Source organism: Penicillium crustosum, assembly GCF_028827405.1.
Source record: "Penicillium crustosum strain IBT 35664 chromosome Unknown utg000001l_segment0_segment0, whole genome shotgun sequence".
Classification (NCBI taxonomy): Eukaryota; Fungi; Ascomycota; class Eurotiomycetes; order Eurotiales; family Aspergillaceae; genus Penicillium; species Penicillium crustosum.
The window spans coordinates 4,550,015-4,572,594 of NW_026623122.1; the positions used below are offsets into that span (position 1 = coordinate 4,550,015).

General features: G+C 48.2%; 9 protein-coding genes across 9 annotated transcripts; 7 read left to right on the plus strand and 2 right to left on the minus strand.

Annotated features, from left to right (window-relative positions):
* Nucleotides 1-346: 346 nt before the first annotated feature.
* On the plus strand, nucleotides 347-2,553 carry N7487_001695 (uncharacterized protein; the record flags this gene model as incomplete). The annotated part of the gene is made up of 7 exons (XM_056869443.1): nucleotides 347-597; nucleotides 655-788; nucleotides 931-1,054; nucleotides 1,111-1,317; nucleotides 1,370-1,726; nucleotides 1,775-2,142; nucleotides 2,219-2,553. 7 exons carry the CDS (start codon nucleotides 347-349, stop codon nucleotides 2,551-2,553), a joined length of 1,776 nt encoding a protein of 591 aa, XP_056734227.1.
* A 655-nt stretch (nucleotides 2,554-3,208) lies between these two features.
* Nucleotides 3,209-5,056, plus strand: N7487_001696 (proline iminopeptidase; the record flags this gene model as incomplete). The annotated part of the gene is made up of 9 exons (XM_056869444.1): nucleotides 3,209-3,251; nucleotides 3,324-3,577; nucleotides 3,632-3,876; nucleotides 3,947-4,032; nucleotides 4,088-4,252; nucleotides 4,303-4,323; nucleotides 4,380-4,518; nucleotides 4,583-4,679; nucleotides 4,745-5,056. The coding sequence occupies 9 exons, from the start codon at nucleotides 3,209-3,211 to the stop codon at nucleotides 5,054-5,056; spliced, it is 1,362 nt and encodes a 453-aa protein (XP_056734228.1).
* A 230-nt stretch (nucleotides 5,057-5,286) lies between these two features.
* Nucleotides 5,287-7,407, minus strand: N7487_001697 (guanine nucleotide exchange factor MON1; the record flags this gene model as incomplete). The annotated part of the gene is made up of 5 exons (XM_056869445.1): nucleotides 5,287-5,295; nucleotides 5,361-5,595; nucleotides 5,663-5,844; nucleotides 5,903-6,759; nucleotides 6,816-7,407. 5 exons carry the CDS (start codon nucleotides 7,405-7,407, stop codon nucleotides 5,287-5,289), a joined length of 1,875 nt encoding a protein of 624 aa, XP_056734229.1.
* Nucleotides 7,408-7,712: 305 nt separating this feature from the next.
* On the plus strand, nucleotides 7,713-13,606 carry N7487_001698 (dopey family protein; the record flags this gene model as incomplete). The annotated part of the gene is made up of 7 exons (XM_056869446.1): nucleotides 7,713-7,803; nucleotides 7,866-7,990; nucleotides 8,049-8,198; nucleotides 8,259-10,483; nucleotides 10,535-10,761; nucleotides 10,817-12,285; nucleotides 12,338-13,606. 7 exons carry the CDS (start codon nucleotides 7,713-7,715, stop codon nucleotides 13,604-13,606), a joined length of 5,556 nt encoding a protein of 1,851 aa, XP_056734230.1.
* Nucleotides 13,607-13,789: 183 nt separating this feature from the next.
* N7487_001699 (uncharacterized protein) lies at nucleotides 13,790-14,541 on the plus strand. The gene is made up of 3 exons (XM_056869447.1): nucleotides 13,790-13,997; nucleotides 14,079-14,184; nucleotides 14,282-14,541. Exons 1-3 carry the CDS (start codon nucleotides 13,864-13,866, stop codon nucleotides 14,363-14,365), a joined length of 324 nt encoding a protein of 107 aa, XP_056734231.1. The 5' UTR covers nucleotides 13,790-13,863; the 3' UTR covers nucleotides 14,366-14,541.
* A 212-nt stretch (nucleotides 14,542-14,753) lies between these two features.
* Nucleotides 14,754-15,648, plus strand: N7487_001700 (putative HIT finger domain protein; the record flags this gene model as incomplete). Its single annotated transcript, XM_056869448.1, has 2 exons — nucleotides 14,754-15,504; nucleotides 15,617-15,648. 2 exons carry the CDS (start codon nucleotides 14,754-14,756, stop codon nucleotides 15,646-15,648), a joined length of 783 nt encoding a protein of 260 aa, XP_056734232.1.
* Nucleotides 15,649-15,837: 189 nt separating this feature from the next.
* N7487_001701 (putative glycerol:H+ symporter (Gup1)) lies at nucleotides 15,838-17,958 on the minus strand (the record flags this gene model as incomplete). Its single annotated transcript, XM_056869449.1, has 4 exons — nucleotides 15,838-16,851; nucleotides 16,924-17,505; nucleotides 17,585-17,652; nucleotides 17,721-17,958. The coding sequence occupies 4 exons, from the start codon at nucleotides 17,956-17,958 to the stop codon at nucleotides 15,838-15,840; spliced, it is 1,902 nt and encodes a 633-aa protein (XP_056734233.1).
* A 773-nt stretch (nucleotides 17,959-18,731) lies between these two features.
* On the plus strand, nucleotides 18,732-19,292 carry N7487_001702 (acylphosphatase; the record flags this gene model as incomplete). The annotated part of the gene is made up of 4 exons (XM_056869450.1): nucleotides 18,732-18,831; nucleotides 18,905-18,917; nucleotides 18,991-19,060; nucleotides 19,113-19,292. The coding sequence occupies 4 exons, from the start codon at nucleotides 18,732-18,734 to the stop codon at nucleotides 19,290-19,292; spliced, it is 363 nt and encodes a 120-aa protein (XP_056734234.1).
* A 1,575-nt stretch (nucleotides 19,293-20,867) lies between these two features.
* On the plus strand, nucleotides 20,868-22,078 carry N7487_001703 (alternative oxidase; the record flags this gene model as incomplete). Its single annotated transcript, XM_056869451.1, has 3 exons — nucleotides 20,868-21,124; nucleotides 21,177-21,467; nucleotides 21,541-22,078. 3 exons carry the CDS (start codon nucleotides 20,868-20,870, stop codon nucleotides 22,076-22,078), a joined length of 1,086 nt encoding a protein of 361 aa, XP_056734235.1.
* Between the last annotated feature and the right edge of the window lie 502 nt (nucleotides 22,079-22,580).

Below are 22,580 nucleotides of genomic sequence, written 5' to 3' on the forward strand. Positions count from 1 at the left end.
AGGAGAATGAATCTGTCTCGGATAACGAAAATAAAACGTGTGAGGACAATGACCATGGATTGAGGCCTTCGTTCCCTTCCAGACCATGTCGCAGTCAAAATGACGGAGAATAATAACTTCAAAAAGGACTGATAAGCCAGTTCAAATTTCTAAATTCGGTCGCGAATGCCCCAGAAAAGCAAATTTATGCCAAGCCACATCCAATCCAGCGTATCTAGGTTCAATGATCGACGCAGATCACCCTTTTTATGCATGTAAATATTCCACATTCTGTCATCGCGCGTCTCCTGCGTTCCACATGAAGCCCCTGGGGTGAAGATACGCGGGGCTTGGTCCTACATGGACAATGGTCACGTTCAAAACTTTCTTGCAACGATGGCTGCCACTCCAGTCTTCACCTACTCTTGAACCACCCATCGCTGAGAGGTCGACAACCATGTCTAGCCACATCAAGTTCGCAGAGCCGACCTCGAATAAAGCTAGCAAAGACCGCGCTAGGGGGCTCAGCCAAGAAAAGGGGTCGGCACAGAGAGCACCTTCCCCAGGAAATGAAATTGTTTACCCGACAGGATGGAGACTGGTGCTTACCACCACAGGGTATGTGCTCAATAAAGTGCCATCAGGGGTTGGATGACGAAAACTGACGATCTATAGACTCTTGATTGGCTTTTTTCTCTCTAATTTGGATGTCACAATTGTAAGCTCGGCTCTCACGGTCATCACAGATGATCTGCAAGGCTTCGAGAAGAGAAGTTGGATTATCACTGGATATTTGGCCACCTACACAGGTATGATCCGAAATGCGATTCTATAGTGATTCCTTTTGCCTTTGGATTGAATTTTTTTCTTTTCCTCCAAACATATCTATCTTGAAATAACTTCCCACGCCGGTCTCTATCCCACTCATTGCTGATGTCGCACTACTCCTAGGGTCTATGGCAATATGGACAAAAGTTAGCGACATAGTGGGCAGGAAGCAAACCACTATCGCGGCTCTTGTTATCCTGCTTGCATTTTCTTTTGGGTGTGGATTTGCTCAGACAGTTAACCAACTGTAGGTCTAACGTAGTTCTGCACTCATTTCTGTCCAAAGACTAACTATTGAGGCAGCATAATATTCCGAGCGCTCCAAGGAATTGGAGGCGCTGGTACATACGCCTTGACAATCCTATGCGTCTACGAGATAGCTCCCAAAACGAAACTTCCAATCTACAGCAGTCTCATGTCATTTTGCCTTATTTTTGCATCTTTGATAGGCCCAATCATTGGCGGTGCTCTTGCACAAAACTCGGCCTGGCGATGGACCTTTTACGTCAAGTATGTGGATGCTCAGTATCTGTGTTGAGGAGTATACTAATCAAATAATTAGTGCACCACTGTGCGTTATTGCGATCGTTGTTATCATCGTTGCGATGCCCAAACACTTTGGTCTTGATCAACACACACCTTCATTTCGAACACGAGCCTCATACCGCTCATTTGCTAATCTTGATATAATGGGATCGCTTTTGATGATGGCCGGCTCGTTTTTAATAGTTGCTGTCTTGAATGAAACCAATCTGGCATTCTCATGGTCCTCGAGGGACGCAATTGCGCTCCTTGTGCTCACGGGAGTTTCCTGGATTGCTTTCTTTGCCTGGGAATGGTATATCTCGGGCATCCCGGGAAAAGACCCCATATTTCCCAAGCGTTGGCTTTTTGATCGACCATGGCTGGGAATTCTTATGTGAGTCCATCTACGGTTAACCTGCGATTTCTTCTGACATGCTTTTAGTTCTTCGTTTGTCATCGGCGCACCATATAACGTCGTCCTAGTATATGTTCCACAGCAAGCCCAACTTCTGTTAGACAAGTCGCCTTTGGATTCCGGTATCTATTTAATCGGGTATTCAGCTATTGCGGCAGTTGCTGCGGCTATTGTCAATATTGCCAGTGCTAGGGGACGCATCCCGTTTATTTATACTCTGCTCGTGGGCTGTACCATTCATACCGTCGGTATTGGGCTTCTCTCGACCATTGCCACCTCTAGGGGCTTCCACGCAACGGATATTGGGTATTTAGTCATTGCCGGGACAGGAATGGGTCTGACAATGGGCGTCCTGGTACTATCCACACCATATATAGTCGAGGACAGAGACCTGGGTATGTGTTCCCCCGAGAAACCTTCTGATACTAAGGTGATTGCATTGACTAACTGGCGAATCACTTTTTGTTGTAGCCATTGCCACTGGTACCGTGGTCCAGATCCGTTTCCTTGGTGGTGCTATTGGTCTTGCCATTGCGTCTAACATATTGAATGGCCGTCTATCGAAGCATTTGCGCAGTGTTATGACGTCGCACGAACTACACATATTCCTTGAGAATGTGAAATCGATAAAAAATCTATCTCCCCATCTACAGGAGGAGGTGAAGAGTGTTTTAGCTAGTAGCTTCAATACGCAGCTACTTGTTATGATCGGATTTGCGGCTGCTCAGCTACCGGCGACTCTACTACTGCTAAAGGCAGGCCGGCAGCTTGCGGCTAACAAACACTCGGGTACAAATTCAAGATAAAAATGGGTCGTATTGTCTTTTCTCCTTTGAGAATGATTTGTCGTTGGAACAGAATGCGGAATTTGTAACAAAATACTCTTTAGCTCGATGATTATGCCCTATGTCAATATATTCTAATGCTTTCGTTTTAGGACATACTAAACTACGGTCCAAATCAAGCACAATCTTTCAAGATTCGAAGCAAGGTGTCTAACATAAATATATTCGGCAACAGGCGTCGCTATATACCTAGACAGTCCTGGTCGTATACCCAATATTACATTTTCAAGGCTTTCCTATTAAGATAATCCCATCTCCCGTTGTTCCCTTATAGACTTAGCGCTTGTTCGTTAGATTTAGGGTATAAATACCTACATACGTACTATGTAGGTACCACACTGTCCCATAGGTTAGATATCAAGATTTCTTGCTCTGTTTTCGCGGTAGTAATAGTCCCATCGTATCTACTCATCCATATATATACGATTACTCATATCTCTGGGAATTATTTATGAGATAAGAAGAATTAGACAAAAGAAAAACATCAAAAATTTCTTTCACTTGGTTGGGTGTAAATGAACCGCCAGGGCTTAGACTAAAAAAATGGTGTGTTTCTCCGCAAGGCGGCTTGTCACCAACGCACTCTCTGTTTTTAGTCCACATCAACATCGCAATCATGGCCGCGAAACTGATTGATCGACGTTTCCATAATGTTTCAGGTTTGTAACTTCTTATTTCTCATCACTAATTGGCTCATTGGTTTCGAAACTGATGAATTTGACCTTATCTAGGCAAACTTCGGGTTTCCGAGCTGTTCTTCGATGTCCCTGTGGACTACAGCAAGCCTGCTGGAGATAAGCTGAGGCTCTTTGCACGAAGTATCAGTCGCTTGAACAAACCGATTGAGCCTGCGAAAGAAGAAGGCAAGGAAGCCAAAGAGGGAAAGCTTCCTTGGCTGGTCTACCTGCAAGGTGGCCCTGGCTTTGGATGTGGTGCCCCGCAGTCTTACCCCTGGGTGGAATTCATGCTCAGCAAGGGTTATCAGGTGTGTAATTGTTACATGATATTGTTTGTAAATTGATGCTTAACGATTCTCTAGGTTCTCTTTCTGGATCAACGAGGCACTGGCCTCAGTTCGACTCTCACTGCGGGAACCCTTGCCCGCCAGGGAGATGCAATCAAGCAGGCCGAGTATCTCAAGAATTTCCGTGCAGACAGCATTGTACGTGATTGCGAAGCCATTCGAGATGTCTTGACACAAGACTATCCGCCTGACCAGCGCCGGTGGAGTATCCTTGGGCAAAGTTTTGGTGGCTTCTGTGCTGTCACTTACCTGTCAAAGTTGTATGTTCCGAAACCCATCCATCTCCATATTCGGATCTTGAATATCCTGCTTATATTACTGAACCTCCAGCCCGGAGGGCCTGAGAGAAGCTTTCCTTACTGGTGGCCTTCCCCCTCTGACCAATGGACCGGATCCTGTCTACGCAAAGACCTATGGTACACTCCCCTGTTTTCTTGAGCTAGTATATTCGTTAAATTGACACAAAAACAGAAAAGGTCAGGGAGAGAAACGAGGCTTACTACCAGAAGTTCCCTGAGGATGTGGACCGTGTTAAGAACATCATGCAATACCTAACCCAAAACAAGGTTGCATTGTCTTCCGGATCGCTCACCCCATCTCGCTTCCAGCAACTGGGCATTATGTTCGGCTTCCACGGTAAGACCCTCGATTTAGAAGATCAGTCTATCAAAGCTAACATGACCCAGGTGGTTTCGATAGTCTGCACGGTAAACTTTGCTTTGTCTCCCGAAGTTAGCAGTAAAAAATACTGACCCGAGTCTAGATATTATTGTCAGAGTCACCAACGATTTGGAGATGTTCGGATTCCTTACTCTGCCAACTCTTTCCGTGATTGACAGCAACGGCGGTATGGACAAAAACATCATTTATGCCATTCTGCACGAATCGATCTACTGCCAAGGGTAAGAAGAAGCTTTCAGTGCCGTCCAATTTCCATGACATATCAATGTCTAACAATGAATACAGCAAGCCGTCACTCTGGGCTGCAGACAGGCTGCGCGCTAGCAACCCGCAATTCCAGATCAATGACTCGCTGCCTGAGATCTACTTCACCGGCGAGATGGTAAATGGCCCAACCCAGCCTAGAATTGTTCCAATAAAAATATCTAATCAACTCTTACCTTCTAGGTCTACAAGGATATGTTTGAGTCCTACTCGGAACTTGCAGAGCTCAAGGAAGCGGCTGAAATTCTGGCTACGACAGACGAATGGCCGGCCCTGTACGACGAAGCCCAACTGGCCAAGAACAAGGTGCCGGTCTATGCTGCAACCTACATCGATGATATGTATGTTCACTTTGATCTGGCTACAGCAACTGCCGCCAAGATCAAGAACACCAAGCAGTTTATCACCAACACCATGTATCACGATGCGCTGCGCAGTAAGTCGGGTGAGGTCATGCGTCAGCTGTTTAACCTAAGGGAGGACACTTTGGATTAATCCACCTATGCCGTCTTTCATTCCATGCATATCATGGATTTTATAGCAAAGTGATGAACTCAGAACACTATCAGTACGTTTTATGAGAATTTTGAGATGTAGAGGTAGAACAAGATACGGTACAACGAAACAAATGAAGGTGTAGAGTTGGCGCGGACGCAGTATTGGGTATAAGGAATCACAAGATAGTATATACAGAGAGCTTTCTTCATTGTCTGAGAGCGAAGATATCAGAAAACCTGTTCGATAATATCAGTGTTGGCGTTCTTGCTGCAATGACCACAGAGAGAGGGAAAGTACGTACCGCACCGCCAATGATGAATAACCTCTCTTCCTCACGCTGCACCCACTGAGCAATCTTGCTAGCACTTTGGGCAAGCGCATTTCGATTAGTGTTCGGCTCAGCGATGCAATATAATTCGAATACAGGAGTTACCCATCCGAACGAAGTGGCTGACCGTGAAACACAGTGATGAACTTTGACGTGGGTATTCTTGGCGTGGATGCTCGCGTGCAAGTTGTTGTACATTGACATCAATCTATAGACACAGTCAGAATATTTTGATATTGAAAGTATGCAAAAGCAGCAGAGGGGATGTTGCTCACCTTCGTCGTCGAGTGACCGAGGAGAATTCGGGGGCATACGATGACATAGTGAATTGTACGTTGGCGCGCGATTTATAAAGGAAATGATGGAGTACAGTTCCAGGAACTATATCAGTAGTCGCGGGTCGGCCATTGTCAATTGCCGTTTTGATCTCCTTCAGACTACCGTTTCTCTCCATTTGCTGTTGTATCATTAGTACCACATGCCACAATCATTCGTGTAGAATTGTTCAATCTTACCTCCACAAGAGCATCACGCATTCCTTGCATCTCAAAGAAAGCCTCTTTTTCGGGACTGATAAGAACAATGGCAACAGACTCGTCTTTGGTGATCTCTGCACTATTTTCGATGTCGTCACGAATGTCGAGAAAGCTCACATACATGTAGAGATAACCGCTGCTGTTGAAGCCAGGCAAACAGACAGGAATCCAACTTTCTCCACCGCCGGCTTTAACTCCGTCGGCTTCGAAAACCATATTGAATAAGAGCTGTAGATCGCCTGGATGCAAGGAGTGCTTCTTCGGTCGGACAACACTGACGAGTCGTCCGCCGGCGACAAGCAAGCCATACAGAAGACTGCTGGCTTTGGTTTTCAGAAGTGCATTGTTGATCGATTGTCGATGTTGCTTGCGGATTTTCAGACACTCCAAAGCTGATAGCAACGTCGATGGAGACCCCCGTGTGAAACTGTCTGCCAGAGATGAGAGAAGAGACTCTGAACCCTGCAAGGGTCGTGATAGATCAGTAGAAGGGCGCACAGAGAAGAGATGAGTTAAGGAAGGCAGTGTTAATGTAGATAGGATCTGCATATACAATGCTTCCAGTTGAAGCCGGAGCTGATTGTCGCTCTCCATCATACGGCTGATCGCAACGAGGTGCAAAGATCCCCGTGTCAATACTACAAACCTAGTGTCACCAGCGGAGAAGCCTCGCAGATGATCATTTGCTTCTTCGTAAAATGAAATAATGGTTTGGATAACACCGACATAGCCAGATATCAGGCCGCTGTCGCCGTGTCTTGTCCAAATCGGCTTACCAGCGGCAGATAGGATCACGTAGTGCTTGCGCTTTGCTTTCCACCGCTGGAGTAGCAGCTCTGATATATGCGTTAGTATTATGAAAACAGAGGGATAATTAATTATTAACACAAACCTTCGTTATCACCTTCCTCGTTGAGCTCACCAACTGCTTCGAATTCACTTAGAATTCCATCGTCATCTATATCGTCGGCCGCAAATTCAGGGAAGTCAAGTAGACCCGTAGCACCTTGACATTGACTACCGGGTGCTGTAGAAGCAAAGTCCATGAACAGCGCTTCAACATCCCCGGAATCACCATTTGGGATTGAGCTTCTAATGCTAGCGGAGTCACCAGCTTCGCTACCCCGCGGGCTCGCCAACTGGCTGAGGCTCGCCCTAGCCTTTGGACCCTGGGCCAGGCTGCGAACGGCCAGTGTGGAGTAAGGACTCTCAGAAACTTCTGGGTATTGTGTTTCGACATCGGTCCGTGAGATAGCCGTCGTTGCTTCTGCCTGTAGAGCTACCCGCAGGCCCGTCTCATCGTTCAATAGATTCAGCGTATTTGGTCGCGGGGGTAGAGGTGGCCGCTCTCCCTCTGAGCTGACACTGCGCGCATCGTCATCTGGGATTGATGGCCTGGAAATATACGGTTGCTTGGGGGTCTCGACAGGCTGTTCGCCGTCGGTCTTTGGGTCTTGCTGTGTATTCATTCCCGCTGCGGGCATGCGCTTTGTGACGCGGTCGCTCGTCGCGGGTCTTCAGATCATTAAATTCTCATTGTTTATTTCAAATATTTGGAGTCCTTGATCAGTTGTGTTTGTGGATTTGATAGTTGCTGGACGTTGACGTCGGCGAGTCGGAGCTACCCCAAGGCGGAACAAAACAATTGAACGTGGCCGCCTGTGTTGCGTGGCTTTTGGTCAACATTCAACCGCGAACTTCCTTTCCCACAGGGTCATCTTCGATGTCCTAAATATGACGGAGGGTAGTTCAAAGCTTTCACATCAATTTCACGTTCGTCGTTGGCACCATGAGCCTTGATCCCAGTGCATTTCCGAGGTCGAACTCCCCCGCAAGCTCCGAGAGCTCCTTGACGCGCTCCCGTCTACAAGGCAAGGAAGGTATGTGCACACCCCAAGAATTACATGAGAATATTGTGTCTGATCATATCTGGTGATTGCAGGGTCCCTCAAAAAAGACAAGAACTATCGCCGATATGCGTCTAGTGTTGAACGCGCGCTTTCGCTCTTTGACAACGCTCTCCAAGAATGGGCCGACTATATCTCGTTCCTCGGTCGCCTGCTAAAGGTGATCTCGCTCGACCTAGTAGCGATATTCTGCACCATTGCTGATCATCACCCATTAGGCGCTCCAATCCCACCCACCCGACCAGCCCGTCGTCCCTCATAAAGTACTAGTGTCGAAGCGACTCGCCCAGTGCTTGAACCCGTCGTTGCCATCAGGCGTGCATCAAAAGACCCTCGAAGTCTACACGTACATATTTGGATTGATAAAGGTATGGGTAGCCACCTGAAAGGCTGACAGTGTGTTTACTGATGCATCTGTTTACAACTAGCTCGAGGGATTATCGCACGACCTGCCTTTGTATCTTCCCGGCCTTGCGCCAACATTGACTTTCGCCTCTCTTACTGTCCGCCCATTGTTTCTCTCCTTGGTGGAGGGATATATCGTTGATCTGGAACCATGGGCCATCCGTCCCGCGTTGAAATCGATCATTCTAGCCCTACTTCCAGGCCTCGAAGAGGAGACAAGTGATGATTTTGAGCCAACACTACGCACATTTAATAAACTGCGAGATGCTGCTGGACAACTTGAAACACAGAGGACCTCTGAGGCCGGGGCATCTGGGCAGTATTTCTGGCAATGCCTCTTTCTCGCATCTATCACGAACCCTAGTCGACGGCTTGGCGTCCTTGCATATTTGAACCGCTACCTCCCAAAGCTAGGTATCGCAGATCGTCGACCGAGCACGGCTGGTGGGAACGATCCGCAGAACATTCCACCTGAGGTACTGGCCGCAGCAGACTCTGTGATTCTACCGGAGCCTGGCCTCTTGATTCGATGTGTTGCATCGGGCTTATCTGACGACCAGCTCCTTGTCCAACGCAACTTCCTCGATCTTCTTGTCACCCACCTTCCACTCAGCTCTCCGATTTTGCAAAACAAAATTGCAGCTAGTGATCTTCGGACGTTGGTGGTTGCAGCAGTGGGGGTGGTCACTCGTCGAGACATGAGCTTAAACCGCCGACTCTGGGCTTGGTTCTTAGGACCAGATTCCCCAAATGATAACTCTTCGATGGATGATCGAAAATTCTCTTCAGATACTACTCGATCTGCCTCCGTTGACGGAAAGGAACTCACACAATCACAATACTTCAGTCGGGTAGGCTTACAGCCATTGGTTACTGGTCTACTAGAGATGATCAAACAGGCACCGAGTGCTCCGTCTGAAAGAACCAAACCCTTTCGCATAGCTCTGTCGCTAATGGATCGTTGGGAAATTGGCGGATATATTGTCCCTGCGGTTTTCTTGCCCACGGTACGCAGTGTTCAGGCATTTGAATCCACAGCCCCCGAGAGCCACTTCGAGGAGGTTTTCCGCAGTGCGGGCGCCTTTTTTGATGGCGTTGAAAGTGGTGTGATATTCTCCGAGCTTCTGGGGTTGGTTGATTACCGGTCTTCTGACGTAGATGGTGATAGCGACCAAGTGTTGCGTGACTTGGATCTTGCACAATTTATCATAGAGAATTTCAATGTGCGCGAGGAGGACATGGTTCAGATCCATGTGCCTCTGCTGACATTGTCAGTGCTTGTGAAGATGAGAGAGATTTCATCCAAGGAGAGCACTGTCAATAAACAGGCTGTGACCGCCGCATTGAACAAAGTTCTCAAATCGTTGACTGCTTTACTTACAGAACGTGCGTTCTCGAGAAAGACAGGCTCTGAGAAGACCGCTGGCAACGACACAAAGGGCCGTGGTACTGATATTTTGAAAACTGTCCACAGTTTCTATGAACAAAGCAAAAATAGCTTGGAGCTTCCACCTCTTCCCTATCCTCCTAAGAACCTTGGCGAAATGATCATTCGAGAGGCTCATGAACTAGCCATCGCCGCGCTAGAAAGCTGCGATGGCAACCTTTCTGTTCATGAGCCACTCGATATGCTTGTGACTTTGCTCAAGAAGCTTCCAAAGTCCCGCGTTCTACGAGACCGAAAACTCTATGAAGCGCTCTCTCAGCGAATCAGTTCAGGAAAGGACAAGCCAACAACCGCCTCCTTCTCTGTCATATCGACAATTTCTTCGACAGTGACGAGTTTGTTTTTCATCCAGACTCCTGGCCTCTATGTCAGCTATGAGGATGCTTGCGATTTGATTACCCCTCTTGTCAACCAGCTTTGGTGGTACTTATCACCCCTTAGTCCCAAGTTTCACGTGGAAGCCGTCCGATGCCTATGGCTCCTGCACTCAATTTCTTGGGTTGACCATCTTGTTGAGGCGTCCTTGGCAGCTTTAATGGTCAATGTGTCAACTGCAGCATCCCGCCACCTTTCGTCGGAGCAACAAGCTGAGCGATTCTATGTTTTGTGGAACCACAGTCATCACAACACACACGAACAGCCGCCAAAGCAAGTACTTGATGTTGGAGGGACCTTGTTCTCTTATCAATGCTCTATGCTCGAGCGTCCACTTTTCATCGTCCTTGATCTTCTCTCCCAAGAGTCAACTGATAGTTCGCAGAGCGTTCAACTATGGCTGCAAGACTTGCCATCTATCCACAAGTAAGCCGGCTCCTCGTCCCAAGGAGTAATTCATATCTAATAGTTTACCAGAGTTTTTCACGTGGTCCTCTCGAATCTTGATGAGCTTTCTGAACCTGATGAAATCAGTGAGAAAAAGTCAGACAAACACTCAATTTCCCCAGATGACTACAAGGAGTGCGACTACCTACTGCAGACAGCCTCAAATATTATCTCCGCGCTTTCGCATAATGGATGGATCGCACTTCTTACTCATGTGCTAGGGAATGAGAAGCGCCTTGAAACGTCCAAATCTGAAGGTGGGTAATTTACTCTATCACGAAACAATAGTTGCTAATGTGGATTTTTTGATAGAAAATGCAGATTTCAAAAGCCTTCATTCCGCCATATTTGAGGCATCTCTTCGAATCGTCAGCACACTATCCCCAACTCCCGTGGAAATTAATCTAGATGGAGAACGACTACATAAGGACGCACTCCAGCTAATGCGGCAACTTCTTCTTGGGCCCAGACCGGAGGAATTAGTGGAGTCTGGCATCGATGATTTCTTGGTGGAGCGCCTTCTTGTGTCTTCTGAGGGGGGCAGTATTGCGGTCCAGGGTGCACTGATCGACACACTCCTTGCTGCATTGAAGGTGCGATTTGCACAAGCATATCTACCACCGCCACCACCACCTCGTTCAAAACATTTACGAGCTAGCTCTCGAGATCGGCTGACTAGCCCTTCGATCTTGTCTTTCACCAGTGACAAAGGAGACAGGAGACCATCGCTACCGCAGCTACCGCAGCCGCCAGAGCGGCTTCTAGATTGTCTGCTAAAGGGAATTAGTTCACCTAAATCACGGGAAATTGTGGACAAGTGGATAGTGTTGCTCTGTGAGGTACTTCCTCTATACTCGGGTTCCATATTCCAGATCCTATTGATGCTTGTGGAATGTTTCTGCAGAGAAATTCGAGCATCATATGGCAGACTTCAGCAGTCTTTCCAGCAAACAGAAGATTGGCCGCAGGACCGTTCCGAGCATGTCACAATTGCTCTTCTGACTGGCCTCGAGACTTGTATCGCAAATGCCCATGAACGTCTCATTGTGGAAGAGTCCAACGTCCCAACAGTTAAGAGCCCTGACCAAGCGCAGGGCTTTTTCGGGAATATGGTGTCTGGGGTATTCAACTCGGAAGGCGGACAAGGTCGCCCAAATACCGCCAACGACCGCTTGACCGTTCTTCTCTGTTTCCAAGATGCTGTTCGCTTATGCTTCTCCATTTGGGCGTGGGGTGCAGGAGATCACAGTGACTCTCCTCCCGATTGCGAGTCTCTGGCCTCGTTCCAATACACCTCATTGCGAATGAGAAACCGATCGCGGCGAATCTTGGAGCACTTTTTCACCGCAGAGGCACTTGAATGCCTCGAGACCTTGGTGGAAATGTGGACCAAGGCTGACACGAAGACAGCGTCACTTATCTTCAATCTCCTCCATACACTCGATGGGTCAAGCCCCAAAATCACCATCCCTGCCATCTTCAATGCAATCTACACTCGCACTAATCCTAGTGCTTTGGATCCTAGCCGGAAGTCCTCGTTAACGTCCAATCTCTCTGAGTCCGAGCTTGCTAGCTTTTTGGTTACTTACGCCCGCTCACTGGATGATGATGTTCTTGACGAGATTTGGACGGACTGCACAACTTTCTTGCGCGATGTTCTTAGCAATCCATTCCCACATCGGCAGATTCTTCCACGTCTGATTGAATTCGCGGCTATTTTGGGGGTGAAATTGGAGAAAACAACCTTTGGCGAAGACCGCCGTATGCGAAAGGAACTTGGAGTATGTATATCCACTGCTGGTTTTATCACGGTTGTTAACAATTATAACACAGGATGTCCTCCTACGACTCCTTACCGCAGTCTTTACTAGCAAGCCCCTAGGTCTCAACCACGACACTGGACCTATGGCAAGATCTTCGGTAGATCACGATCGTACCTCGGTCTCCCATACTGGACCCGATGACATGCTGAGCATTCTGGCGGTCTCGATGCCGTCGTTTATCACGACTCTAGGTGATTCAGATCGGATCAACACCGCCATTACTAGTGTTTCGACAAATGTGGTGGGCCCTCTGATCCGGTCACGTCTCTTCCCTAACAATCTCAACCGTAATGTCATGGTTCTTCTACAGCAAATGGCAAAAGTACCAGCTGCGGCAAAAATGTGGAAGAAGGACATATCGGACGCGTTCCATGATACCCGATTCTTTGGATTGCAGTTGGACTTGGTGAAGAACAGCTGGATGGACCTGCTGCGACAGTGGGTTCTCGCTGACAAGGAACGACTATCCGAACTTCTTGTCCGCCTTCCACCACCAAGCTCAGCAGGTATCATGTTCGGCGTAGGAGCATCTGCGGCCCGATTGGAAGCCGATCGCAAAGCGCAGCTCAACCTCCGGCGAATCGCTCTACTCCTGCTTTCCGCTAGTGATGATTACTTCGTTGGTGAATTACCGGTATTGCTTCAGAAACTGGAAGATCTTCTTGCGGCAACCAGCGCCTCGTCGCCATCTTCTGCCACTCGGGCGGAAGTGTTCATGGTTCTTCGAGCAGTCGCACTCAAGACCTCTGCCTCCGCCATGGCGCCATTCTGGCCCCTGATCAACGTGGAACTGCAAGAAGCCATTTCCGCAGTACCCCAGGGCTCCCAGCCGGAGGTCTACAACTCTTACTCGCTGCTTCAAGCGTGCAAGCTTCTCGACATCCTGCTTGTCCTCGCCCCAGATGACTTCCAGCTCCTTGAATGGCTTTTCGTAACCGACACCATTGACGCAGTCTATCCGCCGGACCGTTGGGAGCCCATTGCTCTGGCAGATGAAGTTTCTCAGACTTTCGGTCCACGCGGTGCAAGCTCCCCCACTGTCCCCACCGAGACTATTGAACCCCCGGCTCGCGGTGGTCTTAAGCGGCCATGGCTCATCTCAGACTGGATCCGAGAGACAGCCAAAGATGATATTGTCGAGAGGGTCTTGCGACCATTCTTCGCTCGGTTGAGTATCTATGTGTTTGAGAGTACGTACGGCATGGGCAGCGTAGATTTGACAGTGTGCCGAGACGATCTTTTGGCGGATCTGTTTAATGAGAGTACAATGGCCAATTAAGAGAAGCAATAAATCATGTACCTCAGGTTTTTTCACTAGATATTATATCCAAGCGAATTCCAAACATATATATATTTTTTCTGTGTGTAGTCTCCCGTAAAAGGGTGTTTGTATATAAAAAGGCCTCAGGTCTCCAAGTTCCGAGCCGCCCGGACCTCCGCATTTCATCAACGTCACTTTCTAACTCCCCTTGCCACCATCTTTCCACCTAAACAATCCATAAATCTCCCCTCTACATTTGAAATAATATTGTCAATATGCCTATTGGCACAAAGGTCTTTCTCCCTTTGCGCGGACGCATCGGCATCCGTTCCTTCTCATCCTCCCGCGCCCGCTGGGAATCCGCCGTGCCGCTCCCGTCAAGCAAGCCCGTTGGAGCTTTCCGAGGAGGGTATGAGAAATTCCCCTATTTCTAATGACATTCAATGTCAAAGCCCACGGATTTCCAGACACTCTTGCTAATATCAGATAGTGTTTTTGGGTTCCTGGCTGGATCTGTTGCCGCCGGCGCGTCGGTGTACTATTACATCCTAGCTGAGTACCGATTCGCCAATGAGATGTTGTCTGATGACATTTCGGTATGTCTATAGCTTCCCAACTGTTGAGTCTCGGAGAAGACCCTCCTATCTTCTCTTGGAATTTTGATCTTAACAGAACTGATTGTTTGCTTTATAGGCACTTCAAAAAGCTACCATCAAGCTCCAGTCATACATTACTGAACTAGAGTCCAGAGTTGATCAGCTGCACAAGAAGAAATAAGTACTTGATTAGTATGTTTTCATATGTGTATTTATTATGGCTTCGAGGTGTTGGGTGTGTTTTGTTTTCTGTGCATGAAGCCTGTCAACCCTGGACATGAAGCCCATTATCACTTTCTTTTGATGGCCAGGGCATAGCTCTTCCTTTCTTTTGTTTTGCATGAAATTGATTCCAGCATTTTTTTTCCCCTCTCAAATATCAACAATTCCTTTCCCAATAATTACTCCAACTAAATCTGTAGCTCTCTGTACATTGTCCTCTTGACAACTCCCCGAAACTCCGCTGCAAACAAGACAAACATTTCATCTCCAACAAACTCCCCGAGAACCATCATCCACTTCCGCATCATCACCAAAACACCAAACCCAACACCCCAAATCCTCCCAAAATGTTCCGCGTCGAACTCGTCTCCGACACATCAACAGCCACCCCAGGCTGGTCCTACGCCCCAACTCGAGGCTTCGACCCACCCCAAGCAATGGCCCCAACCCTAGGCCGCAAACGCGGCATCCGCGACGCCGGCAAGGGCGGCGACATCTCCTCACGACAAGCAAACGCAATCGCGCGACACATCGCCGAACTAGACCGGGAGAACCAGCGCGACGTCACCATCCCGGCACCCGTGAAACAAGCCCGCGAAGCCGGAGCACGCGGCACACGAGCAAAAACCACCTCTAACGTCCGCCGCATCCTCCAATCCCAAAAGACCTTCCGGAACCACCTGGACGACGAAGAAGCAGCAATAGCCTCCGGCAGCGGCGGTGTGGCAGGCATGCAGGGCGCAGGAGGCGCGAACATCGTCGCGGCAAAGGGAGGCAAGACTGCTGCTATGCGGCGTAGCGCGACACCGGCTAGTACGGCAGGTGTTAAGCGGTCAGCACCTGTGTCTGGTACGATTGCTGGGCTGTCGACGCCTGCACGAGAGACTATGGATACGGAAACGGATGGGGATGAGGAGCCGGCGCGGAAGCCGAAACTTATTAAGTCCGAATATGATAATGATCCACTGCTGCGCTCGTATGCGCCGCCTGTGCCTTCTGATCGGATTATGCAGAGGTTGTTGGCGGAGCCACCGCTTTCTTATAATGCGTCGCGGGCGAAGCCGCTGGCGGCTGGGAGACCAGGACGGCATTTTTGTTGTATGTGTGGATATTGGGGGAAAATTCGGTGTAAGAGTTGTCATTTGAGGACTTGTAGCTTGGATTGCTACAAGGTTCATGAGGATTCCAGGTGTGGTGCTTTCTTTTAAAGGGGTTGGTGTGTGCTGGGGTGTGTATTATTGAGATGGAGCTTGGCCTGGCCTTGTTCTACTGATGACTTTATGAATTGATACCAACAAAATGTACAATAGTATAAATATTAATATGACATCTAAAGCAAAAGTGTATACATATTTATCTCGTTATAGCCTCGCTCTAGGCGAAATCAATTTTCCTAAGTATGCTAACAAAAAAAAGTTGTATAGAAAAGGCTCAGCATTTCAGGTTGATACCCGCGCGGAGTTCGTCTTCGCGAACCTCAAACATAACCTGCACGCCGACGAAAAGTACGACGCAGCAGGAAACCATGTAAGCCAGGCCAGAGTATGAACCCGTGAGGCTGGCAAGTAGATCCTTTAATCCATCTATGCCCAACGCAAAGCCGACCAAGTTTGCGATTATCATCATAAGGACGTTCCCAACGGAGCCAATCCCACAGATGACACGGTATGCAGTGGGATTAGAGCGCCAACGGTGGGCCGGGAAGAGTATTCCGCCCAAAACTTCCGGTAGAACGAAGAGAGTAACGAGCCAACCCCACATGAGTAGGCGGAGATTGATATCGTGCCATAAGGCGACGAAGGTGAAGACCAGCAGGAAATTGCGGATTTGCAGGAACTTGCTCATGAACTTGGACTGAGGAGGTGAAGCTGGTTTGGGTGCTCCCGGTGCCCGCCGTCCGCCGCCACCACCGCCCAGTGGAATGTAGATGTAACGGACGATCCAGCGGTTGTAGGAGCGGTGCCAACCACGCCAAAAGGCCAAGGCGGAGTAGTTGTTGGACATACAGCGGACCATGTTCTCTGGGGGATCAATTCCATCTAGGAGGGCCCAGAGACGGAAGAATCGCCAGGGAATAAGGAGCTTCAGCCAGATTATGTGCAGATTGAAGAAGGCAAGCATACTCAGTTGCCCCGGAGTGAAAACGGACCAGTCTGGATCAGCCTTGGAGATTGCTACTGCATAAATATAGTGGAGGATAAGCTCCATGCAGAGCAGAGTGAGGCCAAAGCGGACAGCGTACATCATGATGCGAGATCGAGTGAGGGACGCCGCTGTGTATCGCTGTTGAGATACGTAGTCGTTAAATGTCAAGATCGGACCGGCCAGATACAAAGGTGAGTAGAGCATGTAGGCGATATAGTTGCGGAATGTGAAAGCGGATGGTTCTGCGGGAATCTTGACCCGGTCACGATCAGAGAGGTTCGCAGGGTCTAGTTGCTTCTTCTTGTAGAACTCGGTAAGTTTGATTGTCATATGAGGGTTGGTGGTTCATCAACTATTTTCGGGAAGACTTACTTCAATAGGGCTTGCCGCAGGGTAGTCTACACTCCAGTGGTGATCCATGTTGAAACTGATGAGGCGCAACACCGTGACCTTGAAAAGGACCTCCCATCGCGGCATCAGTCCCCCGAGGTCATCTAGAGTCTGACCCCATTGGACTAGTACGCTGGCACCATCTTCTGAGGCTCCGGAGCCTGGAGCGAACACCTTTGCTATCCGCTCAAGGGAGTAACCACCGCTTAGTTCGTTGGCAAACAAGATGCCGAGGTTGAAGATCCATGTGGCGGTAGGGACGTAGGCACGAGGAACATCCTTGCCGATTCGGAAGTTGATATACAGGATTAACAACACTTTGAAAGCGGATACTCCATGAAGCCCTATTATGAAGATTAATCCGAACCAAAAGTCGAAGCGCATTCGCTGTTCAAGTTGCGCCTCCCCCGCACCAATCACGGAATGGGTCGATTGTTTTGTTTCGACATTCGAGCGGTTCATGTACGACTGGTAAATGCGGCGAGCCAAAGGATGGGCGATTAAGAGTAGTAAAAGGGAAGGGATATTGTCGCGAAAGCTTTCATATTGCGCATCGGAGTTGTCCTAACCATTGGAGCAATCATGTCAGTCGGAGCTGGCCTCGTGGACGTGGATAGTTGACCGCCGAGCGTTTCGTACTTACCACCTTACGGCCAGGAATCCAACCGGGTGATAGAAGGTGAGAGTATGTGGAGTAGGTTGGGTGGCTTTCTGTGACGTTGATCCCCAGTCAGAATTTCCCGTCGCAGCATTTTCTTTCTCTGGCCTGCTGCACTCACCTTTTGAGACATCGATGACAGTTTTGAACATCAATGGGACAAGGATAATAAAGAACAAGTAGTAAACAAAGAATTCTGGTGTGCGCCAAAGCGAAGGTGACGCGCCCTGGGCGATTGCATTGCGTGTGTCTTTGGAAGGTCGTGTGTTGGTGTGGGCAGGGGTTGCGGAAGAGGTAAAACGAGTGTCAAGGGTGTCTAGCGAGTAGACCCGCCGAAGCCAGGCAAAAATGGAGGGCATTTTATATCGATGGCATGTCCGGCGTAGGTTTGGAGAAAGTTGAAGTCGGAAGGTTGAGATTCCAGTGTTTACTCAGGGGCCCGAGGGACCGCGTGGCCTCACCTGTATCCTCTCTCGACACGGAACTAATGATTTACAGTCTTAAATCAAAATAAAATGAATTTCTATCTTGTATATCAAAATAATTGAGGAACTGTCTACCCTTTACAAGGTTGTAGATCCCTTTGCGGACCCAATCAGCAACAGCCAATATCACATCGAGTATGGAGTACAGCCAAGGCCCAAGTATGTATCTCCCGGTTGATAACCTCGACCCTGTTTCCAATACGGAGTACTCCTTACTCCGTTCTTTGTGTGTACAATTGATATGAACGGCCCCGGGGGGCTTGGCCCTTAATGGTAAGCTATATATGTAACTTTGCGGGGGCCAATCACCGGGGAACAGTGTGTAGCTTACACGAAATGGAGTGCCCCGATATTTGTAAATGAAACACTCATGTATGAATTTGAAATATTAGATCGAAAAGAAATATAGAGTAATAGTTTATCTCCAAATTGAGACTGCATCTGTTTATACCCTTGGTTATCTGAAAAGGGACGAATGTATATCAACTGTTAGGTTGGGGCCCCTCACAATGTTCTTCAAGGAACATCAACCTAGTACACTTTAACCCTACATCCCCCAACTTGTCAACCAAACACCATTCTTCATCCAGAATGTCAAACATACGGGTATGTCCTTTACTATATGTCTCCCATTCAGTCCTATTGCTATGCACATCGCCAGCCCGCAGCACACCGAGAGCCACAAGTTTCCCCTACTAATATCCTATCTACTTCAGGTTGCTTTCAAAGTCCACGGCACCGTTCAAGGTGGGTCGACCTCATGACTTATCCATAGTCTTCAAATACCATCTTTCACTCTGTTCCTAACATGAACTCCTAGGTGTCGGCTTCCGGTAGGAAACATTCCCACTCTCAACAGATGACATCATAGTCCATCGATTAACCAGCGGCTATCGCGCACCACAGGGACTTCACTCAAAAATGTGCTAAGCTCGATGGGGTCAAGGGCTGGGTCAGGAACACTACTTGCGGAAGGGTGGGTGATGTTCATCATGTTACCAGGCGTAGCGCTTACTGGATCTTATCAGGTCGAAGGCGAGGCCCAAGGCAGCGACGAAAAGGTGAAAAAATTCCTCCAACGCATCGATAAAGGTCCTTCTATGGCTCATGTAGTGAAGCTGGAGAAACGGGACCTGGACGTGCGTGATGACGAGGAGGGATTTGCCGTGATGCGGACAGCAGAGTCCATGTTCAACCTGGGGAACTAGGAGTTGCTTTTTTTTCGCTCTATTACAATCAATCAGAACACACGTCGAGGCTATATCCATAGCGGCTCTTCTACTTCATTATAGCGAGAAAGCTCCTACCTTAATGATTAACCGTAAAGCTATGACTCCTGCCTAGCCACTTAGAGAGAAATGTATAGTGAAACACATACAACACTCTTGTTATTAATACGTTAGTATTCGGTACTGGCTAGAGTGCTCGGAGGCTTGGACCATGTGACACTAGTTTCTAAAATACAAGAACTTCCAGCCATATCAAACCGTTGAGCCCAATTGCTTGGCTACTGTAGCAGAGGTCGATAGGCCGAAAACACGCAAAGCATTTAGATAAGTTAAAAAATGGGAAGTCACAAAAGGCGCAGAAAGATGGAGACGGGCAACGTTCATAGATTAGCAATGGGAGCAGATTCGATAATAGAAAAGGATAAATGTCTGCCCATCAGCCTTCAATCTATTCGTAATACTCATTTACTTTGAGAATGATGCTATTATCCACTTTGTGGGGATCTTACGTCCTTCTACTCAAAATCTCACCGGTAGAGAAAGACATATCAGTATCTTTGTCTCTTTCATATTTTCATACATTGAAGGAGAGAGAGTATGTGCATGTAGAGTACAGGCAGATGATAGACGATGGACATAAAAGCAAGAAAGAAGAATAACAGCAGTAGAAAACGGCCGGTTAATGCTAACTTGCGGGCAAGGACACCTGACGAGCTCTTTATATACGCATCAATCTATTATTATAGATCTTTCGTGCCGAGAATATACCACTTGAGGGACACAATTACTATGCATGTGCCTTGGTCGGCAGGGAACGGGCAGAGAATGTCGCCTTTTCACAGGCCACCAACTGGTTCACCGGTGAGATAGAAAGACATTTTCAAGATCCCGAAAATGAAAAAAATGACCTCAAACTAACTCCGGGCTTTGACGCCGAATATTTCTCGGGATCCATCTCAAACGGCGACTGGGCTTTAGCGGCGGACTGATTGCGGGCTGAGTCATCCAGGTTCCCGGTCCCTCCCGATGTCACCTGCCAGAACAAGGACTCAACTGTTTGCGGGAGGCAATTGTAGTATTGGTGATATGGAACGTGTGAATATGTTGCAGGGATAATGGGAAGTCTGATATACTCGCTTCTTGTTCAGGTATTGCAACATTGATATGATCTTGGAGGATGACTGCCATATTGAGAAGTTAATGGAAAGGGGAGCATCCAGTACCAGGACAATGAAGTATACGGAATGTCATCATTTTCAACTCCCAAGGGTTCAACTTACACATTTCCGGAGTTTTTTCTTTGGGCTTTTTTTTTTGCAAATGCCCCTGGTTTTATTCGTGTCCCAGAGATTGCGTAGGTTATGTATTTAAAGATTTAAAGATTGGGGGTTGTCACCTTCATCTCCCTTCAATCACAACCAAAACATCATCTTAAACTTCTTCTATACATTCTCAGTCTTTTTACCTCATCATCTTCCTAACCTTCCTCGCCTTCGTCACCTTCATCCATCACCTTCAATCGTGACCCACTTCAAACTTGCTCCGGGTTACATCATGAATACTCTATCAGTGAGGGCTCCCTTAAGGGCTGCAGGAAAACCGCAGTACCTGCACCTTGCTGTACGAACATACTCGGGTGTTGTAGCAACAACTTTCAATCCTGCATGCGTGACCAACAAGCACACGTCAACATTCAGCCTCACATCCAAGCGCCCTATTTCGTCAACACCCCAGAATCAGATCACAGATTATTTCCCACCACCAAAGACTCCAAATGTCAAGGAAGTTCAAACAGCCTGGGTCCATCCAGTGTAAGTATATCCACAGTCCCTCGATATGAGCCAGACACTAACTCTATGCCAGGTACACCGAGTTGCAAATGCGAAATATTCGCATCGCCCACAGACAAGCTTCAAATTGGTCGGACTGGGTTGCACTAGGAACTGTACGCATCTTCCGATGGGGTATGGATACAGTAACGGGATACAGACATCCCAAGCCCGGTCAGGAACTACCGGGCATCTTCAAAATGACCGAGCACAAATGGATGAACCGATTCATTTTCTTGGAAAGTGTGGCCGGCGTCCCCGGTATGGTGGGCGGTATGCTGCGCCATCTCCGTAGTCTTCGCAAGATGAAGAGAGATAATGGATGGTACGTAGATTACCCAAGAGCCAGGATTCAAAATCCTAACATATTACCTCAATGCTAACCCACTTCCTTCTAGGATCGAAACCCTGCTCGAAGAAGCATTCAACGAACGCATGCACCTGCTTACATTCCTGAAACTGGCTGAACCAGGCTGGTTCATGCGCTTGATGGTTATCGCCGCCCAGGGTGTCTTCTTCAACGGATTCTTCCTGGCATACCTGATCTCCCCACGCATCTGCCACAGATTTGTGGGATACCTTGAGGAGGAGGCTGTTATTACCTACACCCGTGCTATTGAGGAACTCGAGGCCGGCAAGCTCCCGCAGTGGGAAAATCTCGATGCACCCGAAATTGCGATCAAGTACTGGCAGATGCCCGAGGGGCAGCGCAAGATGAGGGACCTGCTGATGTTTGTCCGCGCCGATGAAGCCAAGCACCGCGAGGTTAATCACACCCTCGCCAACCTCAAGCAGACTTTCGACCCCAACCCCTACCAGATTGAGTACACTGATCCGAGCATAAGTCACCCGACGAAGGGAATTGATAACTTGAAGCCAGAGGGTTGGGATCGCAAGGATATCTTTGTCATTGAACCGAAACAGGTGAGACCTTAAGGCATTCAAGAGGAGTTTTTTTTTTTTGGCACGGGCGTTTGAAAAATGGGGATTAGCAAGGTCATAATTGAATAGAATCTCTTCTCTTTTTGCAATGTTGAAGTTCAAGGTTGTTGTATGTTGCAGTATGTACCTCCATGTACCAACCTTCCAACCTTCCAAAGAAGGTTCCAAAGTTCCACGGTTGTCGGGCAGCCATAAAGCCCGTTAAACCATGGAACGTGGGGCACAAGCTAAACCCAACCCGGCAATTCAGGAACACCCGTGGACCCGATGTTCGAGGCCTTGGAAGTATACAGAGCATTAATGTGTACCTTCATAACTTCCAATCGACAATCGCCAAAAAAAAGGGGCGTCACAGGTCTTATTGGTTTATTTTTGGTGGAAAGAAAACACTCATCTCTTTCAACTCCCATGTGGACAGTTGACCCGCTTCCCCTTTTAGTGCCGGTTAGTCGAAGCCCCCCTTTTGATCCAAAAACAGTTTCTCGCCCGTCGATCC